The 14,149-nt window shown below is 41.2% G+C and overlaps 1 protein-coding gene across 37 annotated transcripts in view; it reads left to right on the forward strand.

Annotated features, from left to right (window-relative positions):
- The window catches only part of TCF4 (transcription factor 4), a 339,431-nt gene that overhangs the window by 289,645 nt on the left and 35,637 nt on the right, over positions 1-14,149 (forward strand). For 29 of the 37 annotated variants that reach the window (XR_014517238.1, XR_014517239.1, XR_014517240.1 and 26 more), the window contains 4 exons: positions 3,054-3,121; positions 5,319-5,397; positions 7,911-7,987; positions 11,968-12,171. Coding sequence is in view for 33 of the 37 variants with exons in the window: in XM_083465957.1 (XP_083322083.1) it covers positions 3,054-3,121; positions 5,319-5,397; positions 7,911-7,987; positions 11,968-12,171 (428 nt within the window). In the remaining 4 variants the exon portion in view is untranslated. The remainder of the gene's footprint in view (positions 1-3,053; positions 3,122-5,318; positions 5,398-7,910; positions 7,988-11,967; positions 12,172-14,149) is intronic. The other 8 variants (XM_083465938.1, XM_083465940.1, XM_083465952.1 and 5 more) reach the window with 1 other exon arrangement.

Genomic DNA, 14,149 nt, shown 5'->3' on the forward strand with positions numbered 1-14,149 from the left:
AGGTGAGCCATAAAAGCAACCATTAAGAAGGCATTAAATGCCATCAGGTGGGAACAAATCTATTATATAGGAAGGTTGCCATGAAACTCAAATCCAAAAAGAGCTAGGACTGAATAAAATCAAGCCTCTTTATTCATATCTTACTAATGTAATACCTTATTATCAATATCATTAAAACATAGTACAGTGGTACCTCGGTTTACAAACTTAATCTGTTCCAGAAGTCCATTCTTAAACCGAAACCATTCTTAAACTGAGGCGCACTTTCCCTAATGAGGCCTCCCACCGCTGGTGCCCTTCCACTGTTTGGATTCCGTTCTTAGAGCAAGGTAAAGTTCACAAACCAGGACACTACTTCTGGTTTTGCAGAGTTCGTAAACAGGGCTGTTCTTAAACCAAGGTACCACTGTACAATAGAAAACAAGGTCAAATGCACCTGTTGAGAATCATAATTGAAATAAACAAAATCAGTTAAGATTCTGAAGCACGTTATAAATTATCATAGTTGAATTGTTCATTGCACTCTTCAACCCCTCCCAAAGGCCTGGGACGGATTATTCAGTAATTCACTAAAAAGCCATATCCTCAGGCCGTGATGGAAGACTGGCAGTAGGGAAGCAACAGAATGGATGTTACAGAGAAACGCTGTAACAACACATTCCCACCAAACCTTCACACAAGAGGCCTCACCAGAGGACCATAAGAGAACAGGCAGATTCATAAACAAACATATATGGGGTTGGGGGGACAGGAAAGGGACAGTCCTTTAGATATTATGCCAGAAATGTGCAGGATTAATCACTATATCATCCCTTACAGTTATATCCTCATGGCGAATGACTGAGTCACTTCCCAAATACATTCAATTTCTTAATATGTCATTGCTGTGTGGTCCCGATCCTTGACATTTCCACGTCATCAGATTTGCCTTCCTAGGCCTCCCAGTTCCCAATCAGGACCAAGATTGCAGGGAGTCATTCCCACTATGGTTACATTTGCATGGAAAGATGGGCAGGAGGAGCTTTTCAGAATAGCTTCTGGCTTGGGTGTTTTGCTTCCAAGACCATAGCCAGAAACTTTATGATAAGGTACCTTGAACTATAGACAGCCAAATAGGTTTAAAGTTATTTAACATACAGTTTAATATAAAGTTATTTATGCTGTAAACTTCATAAGAACCAGTGATCTCAGTAGGATTTGCACTTGAGAATACAGTGGTACCTTGGTTTCCAACCGTTTTGTATTACAACCATTTTGGATTACAACCACATCAAACCGGGAAGTGCATGTCCCTTTTTTTGGATTACAGCCCATTTTTGGGGGGAGGCCCCATTGGCAAAAATGCACCTTGGGTTACAACCTGTTTTGGTTTACAACCGGAGCTCCGGAACAGATTATGGTTGTAAACCAAGGTACCACTGTACATGATTAGGATTGCACCGTTACAGTACTAAATATTCTAAAATAAAATGTAGGATTATGCAATAAATAATAAGGGCTCAGTGTTTATCAGTTGCCCCAGTGTCATTGTAATTGCCCATAAATCTGGAAGGCAGAAGGAGATTTACTTCATAGAGTGCAGTAGGGTAGGATACTGTCTTCATGGTTTGCCTTATATAGCTACACAATGAAAGAATTGGTGGGGGTGTAATGTCAGAAACCTGAAAATTCAAGGGAGGGCCATGTAATATCTAGGTAGGGGAGGGGGTGTTTGCTTGAACCATTTGGGAGCTATCTTCCATCTTGGCATGGTTAACCAAGTTTACTTCTGTCACCAGTGGTCCATGCTTCTGTGATTTTAATTGGATGGTTATTTGTACGTATTGGGGAGGTGGGTTTCCCTGCTCTGGATTCTTGTTGTCTTTTATGTTTTGCCCTATGGCCCTGAAGGCATGGAGTCTCATCTGGTCAATAAATGGGAGGTTTTATGTTTAAAAAGAGGTAGGATCAACTGAGAGCTGTCCGAACCTTATTACCTATTTGATGTCTGCTTAAAGACACATGAGTCATTTAGAGTTGCCCAGGACCCTGGGGCCTTGAGACCACCAAACCAAAATTCCAGTTTTAACTCTTTGACATACATTGAGCATAGGATCCTAGAACTGTTGAATTTTTAGAGCCTGCTTGATAATACCATCCAACTCAAGTAAGGAAAAGGAACCTGCAGAAGTAACCTTTTGTTCATCAAGTTTTATTCTACATTTAGCTTTTTCGCTAAAATAAATTATTTTATTTAATAAGAGCTTACATTTTTTTTTTTCATGACAGACTGCTAGCTTGCTTCAAGTTTTCATGAAAAAGGCTTTGTGCCCAATTTAGCCCAGAGGAGGAAATCAGGAATAGCCCACCTCCCCAGTTGTTTCGAGTGTTCTGAATGACTCTAGAGATAGGGTTGCCTGTCTCTCTGATATAAATAAAGATGGGGTGAAGGCAGCAATTCTGTCCATTCTGTAGAATAGCCAGTGTGGTACCCTCCAGATGTTGCTGGATGACAAATCCCATCATTCCTGGCCATTGGCCATACTGGCTGGGGCAGATGAGAGGTGGAATCAGCAACATCTGGAGGGCATCTGTTGGCTACTCTGTGTCAATAGACTTAGACTGTGCTGTCCCATGCAGTGCAGGAAATGTAAAGGCAGTAAAGTAAGACCTCTGTGTCCCCTTATTGCAGGGAAAAGTGAATGGCTATGTAGGAGAAGCTGTAGTTATTTGCAAAACATCCTCTTCAGTTGTTCTATGAGAGAATGTATCCAAGACCTGCTCCAGTATCTTCCCCAGGGATAACCATGGAATTGATGGGGTAGGTAGGGTCCTCTGGGAAAACGAAAGTATATCCTTTGGGTGTGGAATTCCGGTGTGCAGCACACATAAGGCGATTCAGTGCTTGAGGTATGCTTGAGATTTACCACGGCAAACAAAAATTAATGCTAGTTAAAGGGTTCGCACAATGCAATTAACATTAAAATGCAATTGAATTATGGATACCTGCACCAAGAATAGAAAATGGGATTATTTTCCTGCCTTTCTTTTATGTTCATTCTTTTGTTTTTCAGCAAACAGAGGAAGTGGAGCAGCAGGAAGTTCACAGACAGGCGATGCACTGGGGAAAGCACTTGCATCTGTAAGGAAATATTCACTTTGGGATCACTTGCATAGCATAGACTTGAGTCAGAAACAGTTACCAAATATTTCGGAACATGAGTACCATGTGGGATAGATTTCATCACTGCTAGCTAAAATAATTTTTTTTAATACTGTAGTGATGTTGCATATATGAAGCTTTCTGGATAATGTGGATAATTTGGGGTGAGTTGTTGATGCCCAACTCTTGCTTTGCAGTCTTCCATTCACTTGACATGAAAACTCAAGAGCAATAATGCTTCTGAGTATTGCTTCTCATCTTACGTTTGAAAGGCAGGGTGGCTTCTCGTGTATTCACGTGCGTGAAAATCTAGGGCACACTTCCACTACAAACTTAAACCAGTTTTCACCCAGTTCCAGTTATGTATTTTCATCCAAGAAACTCTGGGATTTTAGTTCCTTGTCAGGGTGATGAACATTCCTGCTCTGCATCACATAATTGATTCCCAGGGTTCTTTGGGAGGAAGCCATGACAGTGAATCCCATTTAAGTTTGTAGAGCAGTCATACCCTCGAAGTTGGAGCTGCAATACGTGTGTTTATCTCGCAGCCTGGACGCTCTGTGTCCAGAGTTGTCCTTAACACAAATCCTCTCCACAAGAATGAGTACAGCTGTGACTTTGAAATGTAATTTGAGCAGCGAGCCAGAGAAAGGATTCATTGGGAAGGGATTTGGCTTTCCGTTTTGTGTTTTCCTTTCAAACCTCAGGGGCCTTTAAACGCTGCCCTAACTGTGCTCAAGCTGCTTTTCTGCAAGCAACTCCTGCACAACTGACACACATTTTTCATGACCCACTCACACGGGCAAGGGGGCCGATAGCTTGGGTCCTTCCTGCAGAATTGGCAGTGCCCGCCGTTGTGCCGATTCTGTGATCAAGCCCTGTGCCATCGGCTTCTCTTCAGCCTCTGTTCACATGTTGGAGCTTTTTAAAAAAATGTTCTACTCTCTGCTACCTTAGAGAAAGCAGCTGCACAGCCTTGGTAATGTTTAAAGGCCCCCCCAAGTCTGTTTCTTTGCAGTGGTTAATATTTAAAAGTCAGTGTTTTAAGGTCTGGGCAGTCATCTCTTAATGCCGCAATACTTTGCGTATGCTGACTTTTAAAAGAACCACCACTGCAACTTAAATTTTCTGGGCAGAGTGGATTCCACTGAGTTCTCATGAGAATTTGACACTTTCCGTGTCCAGCTAACATGTGTTACAAAAACAGCCGAGGGTTGGGGGTATATCACAATTTCTGTATGATAGATGGATACAGTACCACCCCCCCCCAAAAAAAAAGTTATTTAGCAGGTGCCCCAAGGCATTTATTTAACAGGGAAGATGATCAAGGGCTAATTGATTTAATTGCCTATACATAACTCAGAGGAAGAGTTCACATATAGGCAGCTTAAACGGTCGCCAACATGGGTTCCCAGCATGCTGCCCATTACTGGATAATTGTTTGAAATAAGAATCAATTATCTATGCCATCTAACCGTGTCATAAGATGTTTCACCTGTTCCGGGTATCGAGTGATATCTGGTGGGTCTTACCTGCATAATATAAAATATAACTCATTCTCAACAGGTATAGCCTGTAGCAAAACCTACTTAACGGGTGTAGCAACCGGACTATTCTTTAGAGCAGAGCCCTGCTGATGTTGCTGTACTCCAACTCCCACCATCTCTGAGTATTGGTCGTGCTGCCTGGGACTGATGGGAGTTGCAGTCCAGCAGTATCTGGAAGTCATCAGCCTGGCTACCCCTGCTTTAGAGCTCTCTGTAATAAACATGGCCCACTTATACCCCTGCTTCCTAAATCTTCACTCTGTTGTAGTTGTTAAAATAAGTTTAGCTTCAAATAGAATAACTCTCTGAAACCTTCATATGTAAAGCATTGTGTAAAATACATTTCAACCATAGTGCAGACTATAAGGAGCATTAAAACTATTATAAACAATAAGGAAAGATAAAACCCTGTGACAATTAGAACTTTCCCTTCAGCACAACTGTCTGGTTCTTCAAGATGTTTTTGTCATGTTGCTGTTCACAGCATATTTACGTGTTTTAGGGGCTAATGGTTATAAGGAAGCAGAGGTGGTGTGGTTTTTTCCCCTTCCTTAACTATAGAAGTGCCATAGGTCTGTCTGCATCCATTAACGAATGGGTTTAGAATAATTCTTTATCATCTTTTAAAGATCTACTCTCCAGATCACACCAACAACAGCTTTTCATCAAATCCTTCAACTCCTGTTGGTTCTCCCCCTTCTCTCTCAGGTATAGTGGTTAACATTCTACTTTGCTGAACATTTTGGTTTTGTAGAAAGTAGTAGATCCTTAAATATAGCCCTTCTGTGCAAGGTAGGAGAGCTTAATTGTCCCAGAAACTTTCATCATCTTAATATTAGGGAAGGTCCATAGTTTGGTCATTGTTTTCAAGCTTTGCATACAGAAGTTCCCAGGTTTAAAATATCAAGCTAGAGCTGGCAGACCGTGTCTGAAACCCTGGAAAGCCACTGCCAGCCAGTGTTGACAGTACTAAGCTAGGTGAGCCAATAGTCTCACTAAGTGTAAGACAACTTCCTATGTTCCTAATAATACACACAATCTAAATTTTGTACTTGTATTGATGGAACAATATATCTGAGACATTTGTTCCCCTGTTGTGCCACAAATCAGTTTTCTAGCAGTCTTCCTCACTAATGGGTGATCCTAACACTTGCTGTTGAATTCCCAAGATAATTTAATTACAAGAAAATTGAAGGGAACACCCCCCCCCCAAATTGTCATGTGAGTTGATCCTAGAGGATGATCCCAAGAGTGTGAAATTTGTCAAGGCTACACAAATCAGGTGTGCATCCCCTTGCATTCTAAACTGCAAAATTTTATCAACTCCTTGGTCTGCTATTCCCCTACCTCACCAGGCAATCAGAGTATAGCCTGACTCCAGTTTGCTAGATAATCTCTACTGTGCTCAGCCTTACTTGGCTTCTCTTAAGTAAAGTTAAGATGCTGATCTTAACTGGAAAAGTTAAGATGCTGATCTTAACTGGAAAATATCCCAAGATCTAGGGACAACTCATATGCTTTCTGAATTCATGTGTTTATCACATGAGAACTATGAGAACTACATGAGATAGGAAACATGTAGCGGGGATTTTTTCTACACATAGAATCATAGAGGTGTAGAGTTGAAAGGGACTCAGAGGGTCATCTGAAGTCTAGTTAAGGAGCAATGTCCCAACTGTGCTTCCCTGTTTTCAGAAGCCCATCCATACACTCAAGAGTTAAGGCAGCAAATCCCTTCATTGCAGAGCGAAGTGAATGACTAAATGGAAGATGCTCCAGTTATTTGCAGTGCAAAATCTCCTTTTTAATTGTTCACATCTTCCTGTGGCGAGCCCCGTCCCATTACAAGGGAGGTCTGAGGGCAGTGGCAAAGCAATGCATGATATTGGATAGCTTCCTCTGCAACCCTAAGTATGTCTACTCAGAAATAAGTCCCTTTGAATTCAGTGGGACTTATCCCTGGGTAAGTGAGGTTAGGTTTGCACTGTGGATGCTGAGTAATCTGCAGATAACCCAAGTAAGTATATGCAGGATTAACAGAGCCACTTTACTAGCACATCCTGCAACAGATTGACTGTCAAAATCAAGAGAATTAAGCAGTCTAATTAAATATAATGGAGGAGAAAAGAAGAACCTCTTGAATAAATATTTTTTTATCAAAATAATACCTTGAGAGTATAGGTTGATAACAGTTGTCTTTATCTTTCTCCCAAATGGCACATTTTGATAAATATTCCAGAGTGAAATAATTATACTAAAGGTCTCGAATGAACCTCTTTAAATTTAGACCATGTCCCTTAATTTAGACTTAGAAATTTCTGATCTTGCTTCCATGTGCATCTTAAAAGTTATTAGTGAATGTGTCAAGTGTAGATAGAAAAAGTCTAGAGGGAAAAAAATGTGGATGGCTCTGCTGTTATTCAGAAAGCCAGTTGTGTCATAGAAGGGGAAAGTCACATTGTGGATATCCAGATTATTAATCTCCATAAGCACATTCTGTAAGGAAGAGCTTCCAAAACAACATTTGATCCCTGGGTGTTCAGTGTGACTTCATTAGGAAACGGATACATTACCCTGTTGACCCTTTTGTATTTCACTCTTAAGAGCAATAAAAAAAAAAAGAGGGGCGGGGGAGGTTGGCTGGCTGAATAGAATGACACAAATAAAAAAGCAGCCTCTTTCAGTACTTTTGAGAGCCGGTAACCAAATGTGAAAATTGCAGTGCAGATAGGCCCAGTGCACCAGAAACTTTCCCTTCATTTGGTGCATTGAAATGAATGGAGTTGGTGGAACAGAAGAATGGAATTCTTAATTATTATTTTTTTTAAAGAAGAAACTTGCCATAGGTTTGATGATTCAGTGATACTGTCTCCCATTTATAGAATTATGGCACAGTGCAGCAGTCCCCTTAGCACTTTTTTAAGAGAGCGATTCTTGCTTCAGTTGGTGACACCTCTCTTCCTGATGCAGCCAGTCAGTGAAAGTTTGCATGTTAGCGACTAATCTGGGGAACCTTTGTAGCATGTATCGTCAGCATTTGCTACAAATGTATTTTTTTCTTCTCCTTAATCAGCATATATTTTGAAAGTTCTCCATAAGTCTGTTTTGTATGTCTTATCTAGGAAAAAGCATTTACATGTCTCCATATTTATTTATTTATTTATTTTTAAAGAAGCATTTTGTTTGCATAGTTCCAATAGTAACTCCCATTTTACTATTAGCAGGCACAGCTGTTTGGTCTAGGAATGGAGGGCAAGCATCATCATCTCCCAATTATGAAGGTCCCTTACACTCTTTGGTATGTTTTTGACTGGTGACCTCCTTGGTGTTAGTATTTTATCTGCTGTCTACGTCTTCCATTTCTCACCCACTTTTCTAACACAGGTTTTTCCTTTTGCTGGTGATTTGCAATGTCCTTGGATTTTTCACGGTCCTTCTGACCGTTTCCAAACTAGGTGGTGTGAAACTTCATTCATAAACCATTAAATATTTGTAGATACTTCCACCCCCACCTTGTGCACTCTTAGCTGATAACAAGTGGCAAAAAACCGAACACATGAAAAATGGGGCACAAAATGCAGAATTTGATGCAGAAGGTAGGGATGCCATACATAGTACAGAGGTGCAAATTTGAAGAAGGACAGGCTGGCATTTGGTAGAAAAAAACAGCATTGTGTAAACGACAGTGGAATCACTGAAGATTCTAATTATGGAATACTAAAGAAATGATAAAGAGAGTTTATTTGAATGGGAGGGTAAGAGAAGTCACTCAGCATATAATTAATAAAACTTTCAACCTTTTTTGTGTTGTCAGCTTAGTTGAGGAGGTAAAGGATCATAGCATAAACATACTTTTGATGTGCCATCAATGATAGCGAATGTACCGTATTTTTCGCCCTATAGGACGCACCGTCCCATAAGGCGCACCTAGTTTTTTGGGGGGGAAATAAAGGGGGGGAATTATTTTCTCCCCCAGGCGCGGGGCTGGGGCGGGGGAGGCCCGAGCTTCCCCCGACCCCTGCCCCCAAACAGGCAGCTCTCTGCAAGCCGTGGGAGCCCAGCGGGAGGTCCGCGAAGCCTGGAGAGCGAGAGGGGTCGGTGCGCACCGACCCCTCTCGCTCTCCAGGCTTCAGCGAAAGCCTGCATTCGCCCCATAGGACGCACACACATTTCCCCTTCATTTTTGGAGGGGAAAAATTGTGTCCTATAGGGCAAAAAATACGGTATTTGTTTGTTTGTTTGTTTTTTTAAAAAACAACAACACTTAAGATAATTATAATCTCTGAGTGGTTTACATAAAAGCAATAAAAGTACAAGAACATTCAATAACATTTCATGAAAACTAGATTAAAAGCAAAACACGGTTCTGTATCACACCAATTAAAACTAAGCAGTGTAAAACACCAAAAAATTAAAAGTTAGGCATCTAGGAAAACTGTAAAAAAAGAAAGAAAAGGTGATAGGAAACAAATGATTCCCAGTTTGTAGGGGGGCCGACAGAGGACTACTGAGGACTTCAGGAATGGCCACATAATGCAGACTCTTGGAAAACTCAAGTTCAGCATCAGAATTTTAGTCGACTTCAGAAGTATTATGAATTATAGCACCTAGCTATTAAAGAAGCAATGCTGCTGTCATGAGGAAATGTCAGATATTATTTATTTCCAGATGATATTGCTGCAAGCATGCATAGTGTCAGTGGCTGCATTGTTCATCTGGTTCTAAGTAAATTCCAGATAACCCACTTTCTGCCACTGGGTGATTTTTGCAACTCATCAGCATGTTATTGAGGTTCTCCTGGTAGGTACTTTTCATGAGGAGGTTCAGCTTTGGTTGGTGTCCTTCACCTATGCAAGAGTTACCCAACATGATGCCCTCTGGTTCCATCAACCCTAGCCAGCAGGGCCAGTGGTCAGGGATGATGGGAGTTGTAGTCCAACAAAATCTTGAGGGCACCGTATTCGGCTACCCATAAGTCATAGAGTGCCCAGCAAGTCTGAAAAAGTTGACTTTGAGGTCATCTAACTGAATTGGTAATCTCAGCACAAGAATAATGTGTCAGTAAGAAATAGTGATGAAGATTGCAGTTCTCTGGATTTCTTTTTTTATCTATAGCTTAGTATTCTGCAAATGGCCTTTCCCCCAGAATAGTCAAAGTTTATTCTCTTTTTCCTGGTTAGATGGTAAGAAAAAGGCATTAATATGCCAGGGATCCAAAGAACTCCTCAGCTATTTCCATGAAAAAAAGCGATGGACTTCAATTTTATGAATAATAACAAAACCACACCCCAAATACCCAGAATGCTGCATAGCAAAAGGTTTTTAAACTAATTAAAACCAAAACCAAAGCATAGCTTATGGCATGGAGTAGAGAAGGGTAACGATTAAGTGCATTCCAGTAGCACCTTAAAGACCAACTAAGTTAGTTCTTGGTATGAGCTTTCGTGTGTTCAGATACACTGAAACAACTTCTGGCAACTTCTGTTTCAGTGTATCTGAAGAAGTGTGCTTGCACACGAAAGCTCATACCAAGAACTAACTTAGTTGGTCTTTAAGGTGCTACTGGAAGGAATTTTTTTGTTTTGACTATGGCAGACCAACACGGCTACCTATCTGTAACTGGATTAAGTGCATGTAATGTTATATGCAAGATAGCTTGCACTAAATTCTCTACTCCCTAGTATATAATAATGTAAATAAATATGTTAATATCAGCCTGGCCCAGTTTTCTTAAGGTTGCAAAGGCCTGATTTGCATGATGCAGGAAACCAAAATATAGCACGTAGGAACAATGAGAATGTGCAGGCTCCCATAGAGAAGTTGGCAAACAATTTGCTCCACCCCAGTAAGTCTCACTATTGCAACACGCTAAGCCAAGATTTGGCTTAGTGTGTTGTCCAAACTGGGGCTAGTGGTTATGCTCTTTCTCTTCAGTAGCCATTATCTGAGCCAAAGTTTGTTCTTGGCTATGGGTTGCAGTTAGTGAGGAGAAAGCTCAACCACAAGCCCCAGTTCGGACAGCACACGAAGGCACACCTTGGTTTCCTTCAGCATGGCAGTAGAAAAGACCAGGGAGCAGTTAAGCTGCTGTGAGATCCTTTCTGGGAGCTCTCACATTTGCATGTTGTGAACCAGGCCTGTGTGATCCACTTCAGAAGCGCATTTGGGAATTCTGGAACGAACTGCAGAATAGGCAAAGCAACACACTGCTTCACCTCATTTTGTCAGTGAAAGTTGGCCCTTGGAAGTAGCCCAGTGAAGCAGACATTAAGTTTCTTAAGAATCAATACCACTGCTCTTTCTGGCTCCAGATACTGAAATAATGCAGTGGTAATGAGGCTGCTCCTAAGAACAGGTCAGGGTTTGTATATAAGTGTTGGAGAAGGTGAATGGCACAGCTTACCCCAGGGTTTGTTTTGGGGGGATTGGTACATGTGTGCGTGTTTTAATCTCAGTCTAGTTGTGCAACTGATGTGATCAACCTGTTTAATGTGCAGTTGTTCTGAAAGTTATTTGGGCCCATAGCACCACAAGGAAATGGGTGGCAGCCAAATATGTTCCTTCTCACCCTTTTCTCCGGTTGCATGAGAATAATAGGCCCTAGCAATGCTTGCTGTATGTAGGTCACAGTGCACAACCTAACTAACTTTAACTTGATATTAACAGAGCCACATGGGAATAAATGAATATAGGATTGCAGCCCAGTGTATTTAAACATTTTAAATTGTCACAGCAATTAGGTATTTCTGAATGATGCAAAATGTTTCAAAACCAGAAGGTAACATATGTACTTCAGATGTTATGTTCATGAGGAATCAATGAAACTGTTTTGCCCATGAAAATGAAAGCTATCTTTTTTGTGAATGGAACTTGCATGGTTCCCTAGAGAAACAGTTTTGGTATCATTGTTTTATATGAGACAGTGGGTTGTGTCCAAAGTTGTTATTATTATTTAATTTCTATAGCATTATATATACTAGTTCTGCTTAAGAGTGTACCCATTGAAATTAATGTATATAACTAACTTGGGTCAGTTAATTTCACTGAGTCTTCTCTGAGCGGGAGTAACTTTAGATTCAACCCATAATGTGTCTATAATGTAAATACAAATTCAGAAGCAGCCCACCTCTCCCCCTTCCCCTGCCTAGCATGAAGCAATAGAATTTTATTTTATTTTTAAGTGTGGGGTTCCTAATCTCTGTGGGTTTTGTCTCAAGCTTTAAATGGCCCTTCACATTTGCTGATGCTTCTCTTGATTTGTTTTTCATAAACAAACAGCAAAGCCGGATTGAAGACCGCTTGGAAAGACTGGATGATGCTATTCATGTTCTCCGGAATCATGCAGTGGGGCCTTCAACTGCCATGCCCGGTAGTCATAGCGACATGCATGGCTTAATAGGGCCCTCTCATAATGGAGCAATGGGAGGTCTTGGGTCAGGATATGGGACAGGCCTTCTTTCAGCCAATAGACACTCGCTAATGGTAAGCTATAAAGATTAAACACTGCTCTTAAAAATAATAATAACAACAGCAACAGTGAAGTAATTAAGATTTTTTTTACACTGTTCTTTTTTTATCAGGCATTTAACTGGGGCAAAATGTAGTCATTCTGAGCTTATAAACATGATGCCTTGCTAATATTGTTGGTGCAATTAATTGGTTTTCAAACATACTCATATTATGCAGATCCATTTAGCCCTCTTCTGGATGTGTTTTAAAGACACCTATTGCTTTCATATTGCATATATTTGTGGTTGTAGAATCAACGTTATCTGAATTGTTTGTTATTATTATTAATATCATTATTATTTATTAACTTCATTAGTCGCTTTTTGCAATGGCAACTCAAAGCAACTTACAATATTTTAAGCAAGGAACATACGTACATGCAGGCAGGCAGACATAAAAACCAGCATTTTTTTTTTTAAGGCAATTTTATTTTTGAAAAAAAAAGAGAGATTGAAACATGCCACCCACAAAGAAAGTCCACAGATAATTAAGAATCAAAGGCCTGGAGAAAAAGGAATGTTTTTGCCTGGCACCTCAAGTTATGTAACAATGGCACCAGGTGAATCTCCCCGGGGAGAGCATTCCACAAGTAGGGAACTACCACTGAAAAAGCCTTTTCTCATGTTGCCACCCTCCAGACCTCATGTGGAGAGGTCACATGAAAAAGGCCTCAGATAATGATTGTAGGGTTCAGGTTGGTTTGCATGGGGAGGGTCCTTGAGGTACTGGGGTGCTGAGCCAGATAACACTTCGGTCAAAACCAGCACTTCGAATTTTTCTGGGGCAAAACCAGCACTTTTGCCCCAGTGAGGAGCCTGGCTGTTAAATTCTGCACCAGCTACAGTTTCCGAACTGTCTTCAAAGGCAGCTCCACGTATAACACATTGTAGTAATCTAACCCTAACAGTTATCAAAGCATAGGCACCAGAAGTTAGGCTATCCCTGTCAACATAGGGATGGTAGCTGGGCCACCAGCTGAAGCTGACAGAGGGCACTTTGCTCCACCAAGGCCACTTGAGTCTCAGGTGAAAGGGATGGATCCAGCTGTATCCCCAGGTTGAATGGAGTGTAACCCAATTGAGAGCAGTTGCCCTACCATTCATCAGGTCTAAGGAACCACCCACTAACAGTGCCTCACTTATGTGGATTGAGCTTCAGTTTATTGGCTCTCACCCAGTCCATTACCATTGTTCATGCTTTTAAAAACTGGTTGGAAGCTATCCTGTTGCTTCAGTCCTAATTATCTATATCTATCTATCTATCTATCTATCTATCTATGTATCTATCTCTAGCTAGCTATCTAGCTATCTCAAGGATACCTTTGGCCAAAACATTTGACTTTTTTCTTTGGACGGTGTGAATGCAAGATTCAGGGGGAAAGTACAAAGGAAAAGCACAGTGGGTGGTATCTAAGTTCTTCTCAAAGTTGACCTACTCAAATTAATGGACCTATGTTCATATGGTCTATTAATTTCACGGCATCTACCCTACCACTGCATATAACCCTGTACTTCCCATAGGGGTAGCCATGTTAGTCCATGTTGGTTAACTATGTTAGCTAGTTAGCGAACAGGCTGTAGCTCAGTGGCAGAGCGCCAGCTTTGCCTACAGAAGGTCCCAGGATAAATCTCCCAACAGCAGTATCTACAGATGGGACGGGGGAGGGGGGGAGGCCCTGCCTGTAAACTCTGGAGATCCACTGTCAGTGAGTGTAAATAGTACTGAGCTAGATGGACTAACACTGGCACATAGTCTGTGGCAGCACAACCAAGAAAGCATCTTTTGGCATCTCAAACATTCATCATGGCATATGTTTTCGTGGGCTGCAGTTCACCTCATTGGACGCAAAGCTGATGTTACACAAGCAGAAGCCAGCAGACATTCATGGGTAGCTGATGGGGTTTTCTACCCTCTCAAGGTACCCATGCCTGCAGTCCATGCTTGTGCTGGT

The sequence above is a fragment of the Podarcis liolepis genome (genome assembly GCF_965112155.1).
Source record: "Podarcis liolepis genome assembly, chromosome: 11".
Classification (NCBI taxonomy): Eukaryota; Metazoa; Chordata; class Lepidosauria; order Squamata; family Lacertidae; genus Podarcis; species Podarcis liolepis.